The sequence below is a fragment of the Lissotriton helveticus genome, chromosome 1_2 (genome assembly GCF_964261635.1).
Source record: "Lissotriton helveticus chromosome 1_2, aLisHel1.1, whole genome shotgun sequence".
NCBI lineage: Eukaryota > Metazoa > Chordata > Amphibia > Caudata > Salamandridae > Lissotriton > Lissotriton helveticus.
This window is the reverse complement of record NC_136058.1, coordinates 232,890,295-232,910,215: the sequence shown is the minus strand read 5'-3', so window position 1 is coordinate 232,910,215 and position 19,921 is coordinate 232,890,295. Positions and strand designations below refer to the sequence as shown.

The window sequence follows — 19,921 nt, the reverse complement described above, 5'->3', positions numbered from 1 at the left end:
AGCTACTGGTGACCAGGCTGCTGAAAATACTGGCCCAGGTACGCTAAGACCAAACAGGCTTAATCCCGGGCTGACCTACTTAGCTAAATCTGAGAACACTGCACAACTGGCTAAACATAACTCTGAAAGAGAGGAACCTGTGGCAATAATATTACTTGATGCTAAAAAAGGCATTTCCGTCTTTTGACTGGACATACTTAATGCAACTTTTGAAGCATATGAGAGTTGACCAGATGTTCTGTAAATGGATAGCTCTACTTTACAAAAGGCCAACAACTATGCTTGGAGTCAACAGCACAACCTAGGCCACAATACAACTGGTGAGGAACACCAGACAGGGTTCTCTTCCCCACTACTCTTCGACCTCGGCCTGAAACCCGTGACATGATGGATTAGGGATTCCGATCAGACAACTAGATCCATGACAGGAGTGTCAGAGATGGAAGACAGATTTTCACTGTATGCTGATGATGTATGATTATATGTTGCTAACGCAGTGGAAACAAGGCCTGCAATAATAATGTTAGTTTAAAAGTTTGAAAAATACTCCAGATAAACTGGACCATGACCCAGATTTAACAAACAGTTCACGTAACGCAGGGCAGCAAGCAAAGTTTCTGTGCTGTGTGAACTGGAGAGAGCAGAACTGCAGCATGTCTACAAGTACATGGGTACGTTTTTCTCTCTCCCTGCGCTGGCACACTTTCAGCTGCCATGTGCCAATGTAGGCACCCTTGCACCAAGAGGTCCATCCCTGAACAAAACTATTGTTTAAGACAATTTCCTCTTTGTATGTGTGCTACAGATGGGTACTGCTATGTAGCAACTTCCAATCTAGAGCATCTGATTCAGAAGAGGTGCACCCAGCCCTATATTCAGAAAGCTCAATAGAAGAAAGTCAGTCTCTGGGGCAATATCTTCACATTAGTAGAGTACATGGTTCCTGAGAGAGGCAGATGACTCGGCCACCTCTTGGTGCTATCACCTTTTTCCCAACAATATCCAACAATAGATCCAGTGGGCAATATCATCAGAGTACATCCATTCAGAATAGGGCTGCAGCTCCCTGTACACAAAAGCATCCAGTTTGAAATCCTAGCGTAATGTCCAGGTCAATAAGAGATAAAGCAATGCAGAAAAACACACTAATGAATTTGATGTGCCTCTATTACACATATAGCTGTGTGGAAATATTTATAGGGGCGGCACATTCGGGACGATTTTGCACTTTGAATCTAAGGATTTTTTTTCACCTTTAGCTTTGGCTAATTTGAATAATCTGCATGTCACCGTATATAAAAGTTAGACTGATCCTGGAAAGTGTTATGCATATTCGTCAATGGGAGTTTCAGAAGAAAACCCCAAAGAAACGACGTAGTAAAAACTGAATGATGGAATTACATCAAAGATCACTTGTGACCAAGCTTAGCCTCTGGTATTGGTTTAGTCAAACTATGTTCAGAAATGTAAACAAGGGCTGGCCAATACGTCTGGCTGTGGCAAGTTTGCAATTTTTATGTAATTTAGTTTTACGTGCTTCTAGAAAACGACTGGTCAAACATAAAAAAAGGAGTGGCACAACTACCCAGGCACATCAGTCAATGAGTGAAGAGCAGCTGTGTCCATGCAATCAAGCATTACAGCAATGGGCATGCAGCAGGTGGAGTCAATAGGGTTATGGGTGACCAGATATGATGGTTAGCAGATTTCCGCATCTGAGAGTGGGGATACAGCAAGTCGGGAGGTGGTGTAAGCCATGTACAGCACTGAAATGTGAAATAAGAAGTATTTATTTTGCCCTATCAGCGAGTTGTCATCCTGACTGGTGGCAGTGATTGAAGATAGGATCTATTTGTGGAGGATTGCATATGTTGCGACCATTGACCCTGCCTGCAGGTAGGTCGCCCCCCTAGCCACCACGCGGTCCTCCCCGTGCTGTGCGCTGTTGAGACGCTCTGTCCGCTACTCGCTCTGACCACGACTGCTCCTCCTGGTAACTTGTGCCGTTCTGCCTTATTGTCTATGAAAGGGCGAGATTTTGATCGATACCTTATATCTATTGATCTAAACCTCGATCTGGTCGACTGAACCTTTGTTGCCTGTCTTGGAGGAAAACAGTACACCCATCTGCAAGTTAGTTCACCCAATAAAGGACTCTACTCCCAAAGATCACAAACAACTTCTAGCTTTCAAAAGTTTATTGTAAAGATATAATGAGCTGCAAATACAGGCATCTCAGAATGAGATTCACGAGATACACAGGTCCAATTACATACATGTGCTCTCGAAAAGCCCTCAGACGAGCAACAGAAATCACTAACACAAGTTCTAAGAATAATAAAGCTATCAGCATAGACGCATATCTCTCCTTCATTTAGGTTGGAGGAAAACACACAGGTTAGGCGTCCCTACCCTGTTCTAGATGGTATCCCTACTTAACCAAATCCCAACCTAACAAAGGTGTCAGCAATGAATGACCCCCAAGGGAAGTCACTCACTCTAATTCTCTTGGTGAAAACCTATAGTTCTCCAGTCATGACCCCTCTCTGCCTACCCATCCGCTCTCTAAAGGGTCCTCAGGTCTCTGCTCTAACTCCACCCAGGGGTGCTGTCCCTAATACAAAACAGTCAACAACATTTGAGACGCCCCTTGCGGAACGCCCCTCACGTGGTGCAACTTCTGGCTTTTTCCATGATGCTTTGTATTGGGCCTCAGACGTTAGAGTTGACCTTGCTTCTCAGACTCTTCTCCGGCCCGCTGATACCCCTCAAACATTCCAGAACCCTCCTCCATGTCTGGGCCGTCTACTGAACAGACCTCTATTCATTCATTTATAATTGGATCCCCCCTTATCCTTTGCAGACAGATATCTGCCGCCAAGAACCCAACTCTCATAGACTTCTAAAAAGGCTTGCAACATTTCTCAGCCCAGACATGTACGTGTAAATCAATGCTAAAACATTTCAGGCCTACAATATTTCTCATTATGATTATAACATTCAACTTCTTCATTTAATTAAAGCATGTTAATACTCTTATTCTATTATTCAGTAAACATTTTATAAATCATGGCCCATTTAATGCGATGACCAAAACATTAATACAATCTGTGTCGTGAAAAGAAACACCTTCCCTTTCCCTCCAGCTCAGGCCCTGAGGCCTACCACATTCTGCGTTTAACCACATACCATCTTACATTTTAACAGCTACACGACATGGATTCAAAAATAATCACGTCTAATAAATCATATAATGTCACACATTTCTGTATTAGTTCCACTTCTACTTAAATCTCTACATTAGCTATACATTTAGGATATATTTGCAGATACTATTAGCACTCATGGCATTTCTCCTCATGATTTGTGCTTACTACAGGTAAGTGTGATGCACTCATACATTTAAGTCAGTTTGCGCTCTCTCAGTTCCCCCCTTTGATGACCTCTCGGGGTCATCACTAACATTTAAACTGAAGTTATTGCTGGCATTCTCTGCGCTTCCAGAGCTCTCAGGCTCCTGTACTGATTATCTTGTATGGCAGCCAATCTCTGCAGCTGTTCTCTTTGGGCCCTTTCTGACCTTCTTGCTCTGTACCATTTGAATACCCTCACCAATCCCCACAATATAATCCCACAGATCAATATTATGATGATAGGCTTTAGAATGTACCAAACAAAGCTTTTGCCTAAGGTGGAAAACCACCCTCCAACTGTACTCATTCCGTGGCCCACCTTTTCCCAGACATTTTCTCTACTCAAGTCTTCGATCTCCTTGTGAATATTAGTTATGTTCTTAATAACTTTCTCAAGGGGCTTCGAATTGTCTGGAATGTAAGTGCAGCATTCCTGGACCTTCAAAGCCTTACAGACTCCGCCCTCTTTTGCTAGTAGGACATCTAATGCAAGACGGTTTTGAAGAACCATAGCCCTTATCGATTGCATCTCTCCTTCTACCAGCATTAAGGACTGAGCAGTGCTGGCAGACAACCTGTCGACAACTGTTGCCAGTCGTCTAATTTTAACATCATTAAGGATTATTCCCAAAAGAGGGAACATAGCTCCAAAGACATCTCCAACCATTTCTGCATCGCCTACATCTCTCTTTCCCCTCGATGATGTCTGGCCCTCAATGATCACTAAGTCTTGTGCATGATATATTTTGGGGAAGACAATTGCCAAGTAACATGATCCATACCAGTTGTCAGGTAGTCTCACGTAGGCATTTCTTCCACATACAAAATACACATTTGGAATCACTTGCATTCCCTTCAGGAAATCCTTAGTGTAGTACTCTAAATTAAAAGCATGTTCACAGTCAACTTCACCCACGTATACATTTTCATAATACGTTTTGGCTCGGTGAAGACATAGCTTTCCTCTCTTCGCTTTATCTAAAGCTATTGGACCACTACTACCCTTTCTCTTGTGTGACTTCTCTTCCTCGGTCCAATCTGTTTTCCATTGTCCTGATTTTTTCAAAATCTTTTGTCTCCTGTAACGATCATCCACCTGCCCTATGAACTTCTTCTCGACTTCTGACACCTTACATGTCAGGTTATTTCTACGGGCATGTGAAGTATCTAAGGTAATCCAAGGAATGAAGAACTTGGCCAATCTGTCTTCACTCTTCCAGTAATCCCATTTGTTCATCTGCTTATAATTTGGGACTTCTGGCAACACTGAATCATAATTGGAGAAATAGTATTCAAAACTATCTCTCTCATAAAATATACTAAGCAGTAAGCTACATGTAATGCCATATGTCAGAGGGAGGTGATGATAGCGAATTCCTTCATCCACAGACGCCGGCAACTGCATGCAGACGTAGCAATCCTTAACCTCCATGGCATCCACGTATTCATATAAAAGTTTAGCATAAGCATTCGACCTAAAGTCTCCTTGGGACTCGTCTACATGTAACCTGCGGGCTTCTGCAGCCAATAACGCTTTCTCTTGAGTGTTTTCCCTTTTCTCACCAGCAACAGTAGGTGTAAGTGTTACTACAGAATTCACATCAATTACCTTTACCTCTTCCTCATGTCCCTTTACATAAGAAATTGTTACCACTAAAGCTATTAATATTATTACTCCTACTATTAGTGTACCTATTATACATTTAGCTCTTCGGTTCTGGGTGCCGGCCTCCATTTCGTCAGACAATATGGCTCTCTCTTATCTTTAGCAAAAAGTTCTTTTCCTCTCGTTCCTTTACAGTCTCTTTTCAATCCTTTTGTCTTTAGAATCCACACAGCTGGAGGCTGACAGCCTTCTTCGCAAAAGTCCTTTAACAGTTCAAAAAGACAACCCTAGCCCTTCTCCATCAACTCAAGGGAAGTTCCCTAAAATTCTCTGCTTCCTGGGCGCTAGGTAATCTTCTTTTTCTGCTTGCTTTATTTACAAAGTCCTTTAACAGTCTACTATCAGATTTGTGGTTGCAGCTTCAATAGCATAGTTCAGTATTTCCAAGCGAAGATTGTGCTCTTCATGTGCTGTTATCGTTGTACCAAAGTCGGGGAATTGCAATTCTGTAAGAAACATGTGTTTTAACTTGCTGAGGCGGGGAGGTCTAGGGAGCATGAATGTTAGTGACCCTTCTTGTTCGACACCGGGTACCAACAGTCTTATTTCCACGGTGATAATGGGCTCAGAACTGGACACCACCACCGCTCGGATCCTCCCTGTCTCCGGTTTCACAGACATTTGTCGCCAGATATGTCCACTCAGGTGTGGAGTATCTTCTGTTAGGCACACGCACTCTTCTTGACCTTCTTCGGTCCGGTGCTTCAGCGCCCTGAGCACCTTCTTCTGGGTCTGAGTCTTCTGATATCGGAGGAAGGGTTAACTCTGGAGTTGACCTCAGGCTAGAGCTCCGTCTTTGCGGCCAATTAGCTTCTCCACGTGCCCTTCTACTCCTTCTCCTTCTTGTCTGTTCTCGCTCTCTCTCAGACCTGTCAGGGTCTGACTCGTACTCCCAGCTACTTTCTCCTTCTGTAGCGTCGTCTGTTTCGCTGTTGTACTGACCGTCCTCAGCTTGGTCAGACTCGTTCCCTGCTTCCGCTGGCACCTCTACAGCTTGGCTAGCCCCCTCTATGGCTTCTCGGTCCTCTGCTGGACGTCTATCCGAGAGAGGAGCTGTTTCTTCCAGAGGTGCTGGAACCCTTCGCGTATGTGACGCGTGGATCCAATTGGGCAGGCCTCCCACCTTTACAGCTGTGTTCGTGATCAGGATGATCTGGAAAGGCCCACGCCAACGAATATCCAAACAGCTTCTTCTCACATGTTTCTTCACCAGGACCCAGTCCCCAGGATACAGGTCATGGCAAGGGCCCTGGCACGCTGGAACCTCGGCAGCCTGCACCTGAAGGGACACAGAACGCATGGCGTCAGACAGCCCCTTACAATAGTCCAGGATCATATCATCTGTGATATTTAACAGTGCAGTAGCTGGGATAGATGGCAGCCTCATTGCTCTCCCCATTAACACCTCATGTGGTGACAACCCTGTTCTTCTGTCTGGGGTACTACGAAGGCTCATGAGGACCAATGGCAGGGCATCAGGCCAACTCAGGGTCGTTGAGGAGCACACTTTTGCTATCCTGCTCTTGATCGTGCCATTGATCTGCTCCACAATCCCTGAGGCTTCTGGTCGGTAACTGCAATGCAACCTTTGGTCAATATTTAGCGCTACACAAATCATCTTCACAAGCTCGCTGTTAAAATGTGTTCCCCTATCTGATTCCAAAAAGGCCGGCACCCCGAAGCGAGGAATGAGTTCTCTAAGCAGTAACTTGGCCACTGTGAGGGTGTCGCACCTACGTGTAGGGTATGCCTCAACCCATCTGGAGAACACACAAACAACCACCAGGACATAGCGGAGGCGGTTGCACCTTGGCATTTCAATGAAATCTATCTGCATTCGATTGAATGGACCTCCAGACCTTCCTATGTGACTTAGTGCAACTGGTGTTCTTTTTCCTACGTTCAGCTGCTGGCAGGTCACACAACGCTGGCACACTGCTTCTGCTGCTATTCTAAACTTAGGATTGTACCAAGTTTGTCTAAACACTCTCAGCATAGCATCTCTCCCTAAGTGTACGGGACCATGTATGAGTCTAGCCATTGGACTCACCATCTCATTGGGCAACACTGCTCTGCCGTCTGGTGAGACCCAAAAATGGGTCTCACCCATTACACATCCTGCCTTTTCCCACGTTTCTTTTTCAGAATCAGGAGCATTTTCTTGCATGGTTGACAGTTCATCCCAAGTATCAACAGTTTCCAGTATCATGGCTAATTCAGTTCTTACATTTATGCCACCCACTTCCACCTCTGTGAAAGAGTAACCTTGTTCCGCGCAATACCGCGCAACTTCATCAGCATATCTATTGCCTTTCGAAACAAAGTCCTCATTTCTGGTATGTGCGGTGCACTTTACAACTGCGATACTTGCTGGGCATTGCAATGCCTCTAACAACAGGCGCACAAACTCTCCATTGCGAATGGGAGAGCCTGAAGAAGTCATGAACCCTCTTTGAGACCATAACTGCCCGTAATCATGAACTACCCCATACCCATATTGGCTGTCGGTGTAGATGGTGACTCGAATTTGATTGCTTGCCAAGCAAGCACGTGTCAGGGCAATAATCTCGGCTACCTGAGCGGAGTGTACTCCTTCCAGGCACCCAGCTTCCACAACTCCAGTAATTGTACATACAGCATAAGCTGCTCTCAACTGCCCAACTTCGTCTCTTACACATGAGCCATCGACAAAGAAAATTTCATCTGGGTCAGTCAGTGGCTCATCCACAATGTCGGGTCTGGGTTTGGTGCATAGTTCAGTCACATCAAGGCAGTCATGGTCTGTATATTCATCATCATCCTCAATATCATTTGGGAGTGGCATCAAGGTAGCAGGGTTCAAAACAGAGCATCTCTTGAGGGTCACATTCTCTGCAGCAAGAATAACTTGCTCATAGCGCGTGAGCCTACTGTTGGTCAGATGCTGTGTTTTGGTCCTGGTCATCAACAGTTCAACAGAATGTGGCACGCACACCTCTAACGGGTGCCCCATGACGATATTTTCACATCTCTCAATGCTGACACCCGTTGCAGCAACGGATTTGAGACATCCGGGCAACGCTGCGGCTACTGGGTCTAAAGTAGCCGAGAAATAAGCAACTGGTCTACGGGCATTCCCATGGATTTGGACCAACACAGACAACGCGCAACCTTCTCTCTCACAACAGTAAAGAAAAAATTGTTTATTGTAATCAGGCATTCCCAATGCCGGAGCACGACACAGGTCCTCTCGCAGCTGTAGGAACGCCATCAAACAGTCTTTGTCCCATGGTACCGGATCGCTCACCTCCTTGTGCGTCAGTTTTTGCAAGGGCTTTGCTTTCAGTGAAAAGTTCACGATCCACTGTCGGCAATAACCCACCATCCCTAGGAACATCCTGACCTCTCTCTGTGTCTTAGGCGCATTCATTTTCATGATCGCCTCTATCCTGTCTGGTGACACTTTTCGTTTGCCTTTCTCTATTCTGTGTCCCAAGTACTGCACCTCTGTCAGGCAGTACTGCAATTTTCCCGGGGACACCTTGTGCCCATTGGCAGCTAGGTGATTTAACAAAGCAATGGAGTCCTCCCTGCAAGCTTCTTCTGTTTCTGACGCCACAAGGAGGTCGTCTATGTACTGGACCAGAACTGACTTCTGGGGCAGCACTAGACTTTCAAGATTTTTCTTCAAAAGCTGGTTAAAGATCGATGGGCTCTCTGTATACCCCTGAGGGATACGACACCATGTTAGGACGCGATTTTCCAGCTTAAATGCGAAAAGAAAATGGCTTTCTTCGTCCAGAGGGATCGAAAAGAAAGCCTGACAAAGATCGATCACAGTGAACCACTCAGCTTGGAATGGAATCTGAAACAGTATCACTGATGGATTCGGTACCACTGGACAACACGAAACGACTATGTTATTAATCTTTCGAAGGTCCTGTACTATCCGAAATTTCCCATTTGGTTTCTGCAGACCCATAATCGGGGAGTTGCATGGACTACCCACGATTTCTTTCAGTATTCCCTGTTTAATCATGGACTCGATCACGGGTTTTATGCCTGCAATCGTTTCTGGAGTCAATTTATATTGGGGTGTTCTTGGGAACTCAGCATGCGGTTTCACTACAATTTTCACTGGGTCCACCCCTTTGACCAATCCAATCTCTTCCCCAGTGAAATCCCATACTTCTGGTGCCACTGTCTCTCTCAAGTCCCAAGGGAGCTCGTCTACTGTTAAAGTAGGATACAGCTCCACGCATATTCTTGAGTTTGCAACTTTGAAATCTGCATCATCATCATTGGTCAATACCTCCACTCCCTGAGGTGTACAATATATAGTACAATTCAATTTACACAACAGGTCTCTTCCTAGCAGACACACAGGGCTTGAATCGCAAACCACAAACTGGTGCTCATCGCTGTACTTCCCTATTTTCACCTGTACCGGTTCTGTCAATTGGCTGGTTATTCTCCTGTTTGCGACCCCTACCACCTGTATGGTCTCTCCAGACATGGGCAGGTCTGGAACTGCAGCTGATCTGATCGTGGACCTAGTGGCTCCTGTGTCCACCAAAAATGTCGTAGGGCACCCTGCTACTTCTGCTTCAACATAGGGTCCCCTCTGATCCACCTCTAAGGCTGCCCCGAGGGTGCAGTCTTCTCTTTCCACTCTCTGTCCGGTTAATGGGTCCACATAATAGCACTCTTCACCTTCCACAAACAGGGGCATTTGTCTATAGGTCTTACCCATACTCCCTACTCGAGGAGGTTGCGGGAACTGGGCTCGGGGAGGAGCCCCCCCCCCTTTGAGCACCTTTCCTTGGTATGGCGTTACCCCTCTTGTAGGTGCGCTCTGGACCTCCTCCTCCTCTATCTCTTGCTCTCCTATCTCTACATTGTAGGGGCACTCGCGTTTCCAATGCCCCAGCTCGTTACACTGGTGGCACCTAGTCGTTTTCTTCAAGGCAGCTATGTCTATTCTGGGTCTAAAGGTGGAACTCTCCTCATTGCCCTTGTTCTGACTGTACTGCTTCTTTCCTCCTGTACCTGTTCCTTGCTGCTGTTGCTGTTGTCCCCCCTTCCCTGCTGCCTGCATCTGTACCACCATCAACTTTTCTTTTAGTTTCTTAGCCTTAGAGTCTATCTCATCACAACAGTACCTGGCATATCTCAGTATTTCGTCTAGGGGTTTAGTTTGCCAACAAATCGAGTGTTGCTGAATCATTAAACTAATATCCGGTCTCAGTCCCAGGACGAACTTGGACACAAATTGCCCTATGTCTTTTGGATCCATTACATCCAAGCCGCTATACTGTTTAAACGCCTTCAGCAATCTCTCGTAATATTCATGAACTGTCTCTTTGGGTTCCTGTCTTGTTCGGTCTATTCTGACCCAATCTATGTCCTGCATTGGCACTTTCTCCTTCAGCCAAGTCATCACTCTCTCGAATTTCGCCATCACAATCTCGGACGGCCCATTAGTCTTGGCATCTCTCTCTGGCTCCGTTGTGGGCCACTCAGCGCTAACCTTGCATGCTGTCCACAGATCGCCTGGTACTACAATGTCAAACAGCGTGTTCAGATCTATCCAAAGGACCTTTGAGATTTTTACAAATCTCTCCACTTGCTTGTACCACTCCACTGGGTTCTCTCGTAATTTGGGGAAAGAGGTGGTAAAAGCAGCTAAATCTCCCCTACTCCAAGGGACATGTACATAGTTCCCATTTGCAACTTCACGCAAAGGGTAAGCTTCTATTCCCTGCTGTCCTGGTGTCATACCAATCATGCTTCTCCTGCCGGTCCCTTTCTTGGACCACCTCTCTTCCCACTTATCTAGTGCTCTCCATGTCCTTATTCCAGTAATCAGTTCCCTTATGTGTGTTTTCAGCCCAATCGTTCTCCTCTCATCTAGGTCTCGATCTGTGTAATGTAGCCTGTGGTTACCCTGTAATGCTTTGGTTCTTGACAAGTCCACCATATATTTGCCTGCTAGTTCGACTAACTTCTCATGGACTGCTCTCGCTTTTCGAGTAATGTCCTTTGCCATATACAGTATTTCATCCTGCTCATACATTTCCATTCTTTCTAAAGGCAGGGTACCATCTACCATGTCATCCAGATCTGACCTTAAGCTGGAGACATCAAGTCTCTTGGCTTTTATCTCAGCTCGCAATATGTCTTTCGAAGGGGGCTCACTGGTCTCCCTACCATCCCAACTTCGAGCTCTACGTTTGGGCTCGGGAGAGTTAATGGGTGCCCTTCCTTGCTCCCATCTCTCCAGGTCCCATGCTCGTCCATCTGATCTTGGAAGGTGATGGAACACGGGCCTGTTACCCCTACTCTCTTCTTCTTCTCTCCTCTCACCGCACACCTCTCTGTTATTTTCCCTCTCGTCGCTACTCTCCCTTTGCCTCGTATCGCTCAGTATCCGATACGATCCTTCCTGGTTCCCCATATTCCCTGGGCTGCGCTCATTTCCATCATCACAGGGACTATGGTGCGACCTCTCACAACTCCCATTCAGTTCTCTGGTGCCGGGCACACAGTGTGGACACTTAAAGCTGTTTCTGTACTCTTGCGCTCTCCTCTCCCCTTCACTGAGTATTGGGCGCGCCACCCCTTCACTCCCGGGACCCCTGTTTTCCAGGTCTGTTCTACCTCCACTCCGGGCCCAATGGGTGACTCCCCTACTCCCTCTACAGTCCCACTCCGGGCTGCTCTCCCCAGCCCCGCAGTGAGTCCGAGCTCGGCTGTCCTGACTTTCCCTTTCAGCTTCCGCAGCATTGATGCTCTTTTGAGCCTTCACTGCCTCATCCCACTGCTTCATGTACTCATTTAGCTCTTGAAAGGATTTTCGTCCAGATCCCCTCAGATCCATTGGCCATCTAGGGCCCCCAGGATCTCCTCCTGGGTCCCCTGCTGTGTGCATCGGGGTGCTCCACTCTCTGGGTATCGGCATCTGACTTGGGGAATTAGTGGTATCGTTCCTCCTTGCCTCCCCTGCTCTTTCACTGTCTTTCCGTTTCCGTTCTTCCCCTCTTGCTCTTTCTTGGTCATATATCGATATTATAGGACCTATGGTAACAGGTACCTGTAGTGCATCTGGTAATGGGTAGGATGTGGCGCTTTCCGTTTCCGGCGCTCTTTGTACCACAAACCTCCCGACTACCTGTTGCACCTGACTAGGCTGGGACAGCTCTTTCTTTGCCTCAGGATCCCACTCTGAACTGGGAAGCGGTCTATGCTCTCCTGTATTGCCCCCCTTTTCTCCTTCAGTAATCTTACTCCACTCTGATATCCAAAGGATCGTATGCAACCCAACATTTACTGCCATGTAACGAGCTGGCGTACCCTCCGGCGGGGCTTCTTCCCCTTCATACGATCCCCGCTTCTCTTTTTTAAACACCGCTTTCAACCATTTAAAACACTTCATAATTATGCGCACAAAATCCAGCCTCGCTACTCTGTTTACTTCCTGATGACAATCCACCAATCCTGTCGCGGCTTTGCTAGCTTGGCCTATCGCAGCGCGGTCTTTCTCCGGTCGGCCAATCACGTCGCGACCCTGTCTGACGTGTTTGCTAGCTGGCCTATCACAGCGCGGTCTTTCTCCGGTCGGCCAATCACTGCGCGACACTACCTGACGTCACTTTTCTCCGCTTCGCAGCAGCACCCCTCCTTTCTCAACTCGTCTCCCGGTTATGCATGCGTCCCATTCATACACCGAAAAATGACTACTTCCGACCAAGCGGTCACTTCTCTCGACTGTACGTCCACAGTCTATCTGTAATTGTCAACACAACTGACGAAATGTCTATCGTCTCTCTGATAGGTTGCTTACACACACAGTAACTTCCGACCAGCGTCCGTTACTCACGCACTCACTCTTACGTTCCCCCTATCTCGGTCTTTCGGGTGATCAATGGTACCTCATGACCCCCTTCACACTAGTTGACAATTACTCTGGGTGTCCGATACACCCGAACCACTTAAGCTCTCCTTGAACTTAAGATTTCCACCGGTTGCACGCGCTCACAACCTGTTCCACAGTCACTCTACAGACATTCAACTCCGCCAGACATTACAACATAGATACAATACAAAACACCGCAATCTAACACGCATAACCCTTTATACTCACTCTCGACCGATACTGCTGCTTTTTCTGTCTCACGTCATCCGGATCTTCTTCAGCGGGCTGTTCTTCCGATCATCGATCTCTAGGGGCCTTGGGGTAAGCTAACCTGGCCTAGGTCACCGTCCTCAAGAAGGCAACCATCCTCTATAGCTACCAACTGAAAGGGCGAGATTTTGATCGATACCTTATATCTATTGATCTAAACCTCGATCTGGTCGACTGAACCTTTGTTGCCTGTCTTGGAGGAAAACAGTACACCCATCTGCAAGTTAGTTCACCCAATAAAGGACTCTACTCCCAAAGATCACAAACAACTTCTATCTTTCAAAAGTTTATTGTAAAGATATAATGAGCTGCAAATACAGGCATCTCAGAATGAGATTCACGAGATACACAGGTCCAATTACATACATGTGCTCTCGAAAAGCCCTCAGACGAGCAACAGAAATCACTAACACAAGTTCTAAGAATAATAAAGCTATCAGCATAGACGCATATCTCTCCTTCATTTAGGTTGGAGGAAAACACACAGGTTAGGCGTCCCTACCCTGTTCTAGATGGTATCCCTACTTAACCAAATCCCAACCTAACAAAGGTGTCAGCAATGAATGACCCCCAAGGGAAGTCACTCACTCTAATTCTCTTGGTGAAAACCTATAGTTCTCCAGTCATGACCCCTCTCTGCCTACCCATCCGCTCTCTAAAGGGTCCTCAGGTCTCTGCTCTAACTCCACCCAGGGGTGCTGTCCCTAATACAAAACAGTCAACAACATTTGAGACGCCCCTTGCGGAACGCCCCTCACGTGGTGCAACTTCTGGCTTTTTCCATGATGCTTTGTATTGGGCCTCAGACGTTAGAGTTGACCTTGCTTCTCAGACTCTTCTCCGGCCCGCTGATACCCCTCAAACATTCCAGAACCCTCCTCCATGTCTGGGCCGTCTACTGAACAGACCTCTATTCATTCATTTATAATTGGATCCCCCCTTATCCTTTGCAGACAGATATCTGCCGCCAAGAACCCAACTCTCATAGACTTCTAAAAAGGCTTGCAACATTTCTCAGCCCAGACATGTACGTGTAAATCAATGCTAAAACATTTCAGGCCTACAATATTTCTCATTATGATTATAACATTCAACTTCTTCATTTAATTAAAGCATGTTAATACTCTTATTCTATTATTCAGTAAACATTTTATAAATCATGGCCCATTTAATGCGATGACCAAAACATTAATACAATCTGTGTCGTGAAAAGAAACACCTTCCCTTTCCCTCCAGCTCAGGCCCTGAGGCCTACCACATTCTGCGTTTAACCACATACCATCTTACATTTTAACAGCTACACGACATGGATTCAAAAATAATCACGTCTAATAAATCATATAATGTCACACATTTCTGTATTAGTTCCACTTCTACTTAAATCTCTACATTAGCTATACATTTAGGATATATTTGCAGATACTATTAGCACTCATGGCATTTCTCCTCATGATTTGTGCTTACTACAGGTAAGTGTGATGCACTCATACATTTAAGTCAGTTTGCGCTCTCTCATCTATTTCCCTGCATTTGCCTTCTGTATCCATTATTGTAACTTGTGCCGTTTTCTGTTGTTTTTTCCCCTCTTTTGCCTTGTGTACATCTGTGCCTGCTCTCCCCTTCGCCGTCTGTACCCTCGGTCTGGTTCCCATTGTGTCCCTTTGCCTTCTGTTACGCTGGTGACCCTGTGATTGTTGCCCCCTCGCTCCCCCTTTTTCTCTGTGCTTCCCGCTTCGCCCTTGCTTCCCGCCGCTGCTCCCTGCGGCCCCACCGCCCCGCCGTTCCCATTCGCTCCCCTCTCCCGCCTCCCAGCTGCTCCAGCCTCCTTCAGCCCCTCATATGGAGGCCGCCCGGCGAACGCGCAGCGGATGCGCGCAGCGGGAGTGCCGATTGTGCGCCAAAGTCAAGCCCGTCTACGCCCGTCCGTGCCTGGACCGCGCCCAGCGCCAGGACCCCTCACCCCCGCCGATGCAAGACTACCCGATGGACCTACGACGCCGCCACCCTCAACGCACTCAATACCGGCCGGAACCCTGCCTGCTACCGAGCTACCCCGAGACGCACCGATGGACCCTTCGCCTGCCAAGCCTGCCGATTCACCTGCCTCCGGACCTGCACCACCACCGCCAAGTCGAGCACCAGCAGCAACCACCTGAAGTGCATCCTGCTCAAAACCCGCTCCGTCCACATGCACGCCGTGGAACTCTGGGACCTGCTCGAGGCGACAGCACCGGACGTCGCATTCCTCACCGAAACCTGGATGAACGCCTCCTCAGCGCCCGACATCGCCATAGCCATCCCGGACGGATACAAGATCACCCGGAAGGACCGCGTGAACAAGACTGGAGAAGGCATCGCCATCATACACAAGAACACCATCCGCATCTCGACTAACTCCGATGAAACCTTCACCGCCGCCGAACACCTGCACTTCCAGATACACACCGACCCCAAGACCACCCTCCGAGGCACCCTCATCTACAGACCCCCGGGACCACGCACACAATTCAGCGAAGAAATCGCAGACTTCATCAGCCCGCACGCCCTTCCCTCCGCCGACTACATCCTCCTAGGAGACCTCAACTTCCACCTGGAGAACAACAACGACAGAAACACCACCGCCCTGCTGGACAACCTCGCCAACCTCGGACTCAAGCAACTGGTGAACACCCCCACCCACTACGCCGGCCACACGCTTGGCCCCGTCTTCTCATCCAGCAAACACATCTCCTCCAGCCACGCCACAGGACTCCACTGGACCGACCACAGCTGCGTCCACTTGAGCTTCAGAAGAACTACGACCCACCACCACCCGCAACAGGTTCCCCGCCGGAGCTGGAGCAAGATCACCCCGAGCAGCTCACCGCCTCCCTCAGCCAGAACACTCCCACCAGCACAACGGACCCCAACGAAGCAGCCAGCAACCTCACCAAGTGGCTGACCGCCTGCGCCGTTGACCTCGCACCACTAAAGAACCCTCCCTGCAGACCCGGCAGCAAGAAAACCCCCTGGTTCACCGACGAACTCAAGGAATCCAAGAAGAACTGCCGCACCCTCGAGAAAGCCTGGCGGCTCGACCAGACCACAGACAACAGGACCGCCCTCAAGCACGCCACCCGCAAACACCATCAGCTGATCCGCGCCACCAAGAAGTCGGCACTCAAAGAACGACTGGACAACAACGCCCACGACAGCAAGGAACTCTTCAGCATCGTCAAAGAGTTCTCCAACCCCAGCTCCGGAAACAACAACATCACTCCCTCGCAAGACCTCTGCAACTCGCTCGCCTCGTTCTTCCACCGCAAGATCGCCGACATACACAACAGCTTCGACGCACAGACCACGCACCCTACCACCGAACCAACGCCCGCCACCACCACCCTCTGCAACTTCACCCCGATCAGCACCGAAGACACCACCCGCACGATGAACTCCATCCACTCCGGATCACCAACCGACACCTGCCCACACCACGTCTTCAACAAAGCCGACCCCATCATCGCACCCCATCTCCGGGACATCATCAACTCCTCCTTCCACACCGCCACCTTCCCGGAGAGCTGGAAGCACGCCGAGCTGACCGCCCTCCTGAAGAAACCAACGGCGGACCCCACCGACCTCAAGAACTACCGTCCCATCTCGCTCCTTCCTTTGCCGGCCAAAGTAATCGAGAAGACCGTCAACAGACAGCTTGCCGCCTTCCTCGAGACGAACGGATCCCTCGACCCCTCGCAGTCCGGGTTTCGGGCCAACCACAGCACCGAGACCGCCCTAATCGCAGCCACCGACGACATCAGAACCCTGATCGACAACGGAGAAACAGCGGCCCTCATCCTACTGGACCTCTCTGCGGCGTTCGACACTGTCTGCCACGCACTCTAGTGAAGCGCCTCAGCAACGTCAGAATCCAAGAGAAAGCACTGGAGTGGATCATCTCGTTCCTCGCCGGAAGAACCCAGAGAGTCCGCCTCCCCCCGTTCAGATCTGAGGCCACTGAAGTCATCTGCGGAGTACCACAAGGATCTTCACGAAGTCCAACCCTCTTCAACGTCTACATGAGCCCCCTCACAGCCATCGCACGACAACACAACCTCAACATCATCTCCTACTCTGACGGCACCCAGCTGATCCTCTCCCTCACCAACGACCCCACCACCGCCAGAGCCAACCAACACGAAGGGATGAAGGACGTCGCCGTCTGGATGAGGAACAGCCGCCTTAAACTGAACTCAGACAATACGGAAGTCCTCATCCTGGGATCATCACCCTCCGCCTGGGACGACTCCTGGTGGCCCCCGGCCCTGGGCACCGCTCCCAAGCCAACGGACCACGCACGCAACCTGGGCTTCATCCTGGACTCCTCCCTGTCAATGGCCAGACAAGTCAACGCCGTCTCATCCTCGTGCTTCAACACCCTGCGCATGCTCCGCAAGATCTTCAGATGGATCCCCATTGAAACCAGGAAGACCGTCACCCAGGCACTCGTCACCAGCCGACTGGACTACGGGAACACCCTCTACGCCGGAACCACAGCCAAACTTCAAAAAAGACTCAAACGCATCCAGAACGCCTCCGCACGACTCATCCTGGACATCCCCCGACACAGCCACATCACCGGACACCTGAGAGACCTGCACTGGCTCCCCGTCAGCAAGAGAATCGCGTTCAGACTCCTCACCCACGCACACAAGGCTCTCCACGACCTGGGCCCCAAGTACCTCAACGACCGCATGACCTTCTACACGCCCACCCGGTAACTACGATCGACCAGCCACGCCCTCGCCACCGTACCACGCATCCGCAGAACCACCGCCGGAGGAAGATCCTTCTCCTACCTGGCAGCCAAAAATTGGAACTCCCTCCCCACCCACCTTCGGCGAACCCAAGACCATCTCTCCTTCAGGAAGCAGCTCAAGACCTGGCTGTTCGAACAGTAGCATACCCCTCTCCCCCAGCGCCTCGAGACCCTCCCGGGTGAGTAGCGAGCTTTACAAATGCTGTGATTGATTGATTGATTGATTGCCTATGGTGGAAGTTGTAGTTTTGCTGAGGTAAGGGAAAGAATACTGCAGAAAGCTCACTGGGAGGTCTCACCCAATTCCAATTTGTTTCTGATCCGCATATAAATATATCACTGTATTATTTTGTAGTGTTAAGAAGGCGTGGCAGATATTCCTGGTGTTAAGCAAATGGGATCTGCTTCATTAAGATACAAATGATTCAAGTTGTATTTTCCTGATTAAAGGAACTTGAAGGTATCTGGTAGCAGTAGTTGACTTAGAGATCTCAAGCTGTAAAGAAATAGAAAAAGCCTGGATAACAGGGACAGATGAAGACAGAAAGTCAAATATTTCAGATTGAGAGGAATTGAGCATAAATGAATGCTTAGCCTTCCAGTGGGAGATGGCAATTGGACAGTCATAGATTTTAGTAAGGAGTTTTAGACATAGATATAGAGTTATGAGGTGAGTGGAAGAAAGGAGATACGGACCTCGATTTCTGTGACCTCAGAATAAAATCTGAACGGTACACCATGATTCAGAATATCTCTCTGTGTATCCTTAGGATAAGTGGGATCAACTCATCACCAAAAATAAGTCTATTGAACTTTTTGAACATGTCAGCTTGATGACTCTCGATACCATCTTGAAATGCGCCTTCAGTTACCATAGCAACTGCCAGATAGACAGGTGAGTGTGTACATAAGTTAAACTAAATAATTTGCATATTGACTTGTATGTAGCGTCACTGTGTGACCTTGGCCAGGTAACACACAGCTGTTGAAATGTGATGGACATGGTGGTGGGAATCACAGAGATATCTGCTCTAGGTATTGTTTTAAATGTACACCGTGATTCCCAAAGAATTTGCTGTGACCTACTCTTGTAGTACCTTTGGACTCCATGAGTAATCCAGAAGTACTCTTGACTCACTCCTGGTACCTTGTAGTAAGCCAGAAGTTCTACAAGAGTAAGTTACATTTAAGGCACAATCTTTGTGAATCTGGCCCTGTATCTTTATTCTTATTTACCCATTTCGAGAGGGGGAATTTTCACTTATGCTTTATGCTGGAAGGATGGTTTCTAGCTCTTGGCGGCAGCAATTTAATGATTATTCTTTCTGTGTAAATTGGAAATCAATAGGTTCCTTGATTTTGTTACTCTGAAAATGTATAAAGGGTATTAAAGGTTCCATTTCTTGAGACTTTTAGGGGCTTATTTTGAGTTTGGTGGGGTATACTCCGTGAGGAATGTGCTCTGCTGCCCGCCATGTTTGACTGTCAATCAGTGAACGTCAGACCATCCGCTTTAATGCGGGCATATGTTCTGATGACATTTTTCCCTTTTTTGGGCCACTAGGAAATCGAAATAATGTCCCATAGTTGATGAGCCAGCACTTTAGGGACATACATTTTTTGCTGTTGGCTCCTCTGAAATGACTGAAGCAGAGCTGCACAGGTGCCATAATCCCTGCGCCTTCACCGCAAATGTTTTTTAAAAAGCGACAGTTAGTTGTCGAACAACAAAAAATGTATGTCCCTTAAGTGCTGGCTCATCAACTATGGGTCATTATTTCGATTTCCTAGTGGCCCAAAAAAAGGAAAAATGTCATCAGAACATATGCCCGCATTAAAGCGGATGGTCTGACGTTCACTGATTGACAGTCAATGTCAGTCGT

General features: G+C 48.1%; 1 protein-coding gene across 1 annotated transcript in view; it reads left to right on the top strand.

Moving 5' to 3' along the window:
- Positions 1 to 19,921, top strand: part of LOC144800036 (cytochrome P450 4B1-like) — a 121,485-nt gene that overhangs the window by 42,789 nt on the left and 58,775 nt on the right. The window contains exon 5 of the mRNA XM_078671649.1: positions 18,809 to 18,933. Within this exon, the coding sequence (XP_078527775.1) occupies positions 18,809 to 18,933 (125 nt within the window). The remainder of the gene's footprint in view (positions 1 to 18,808; positions 18,934 to 19,921) is intronic.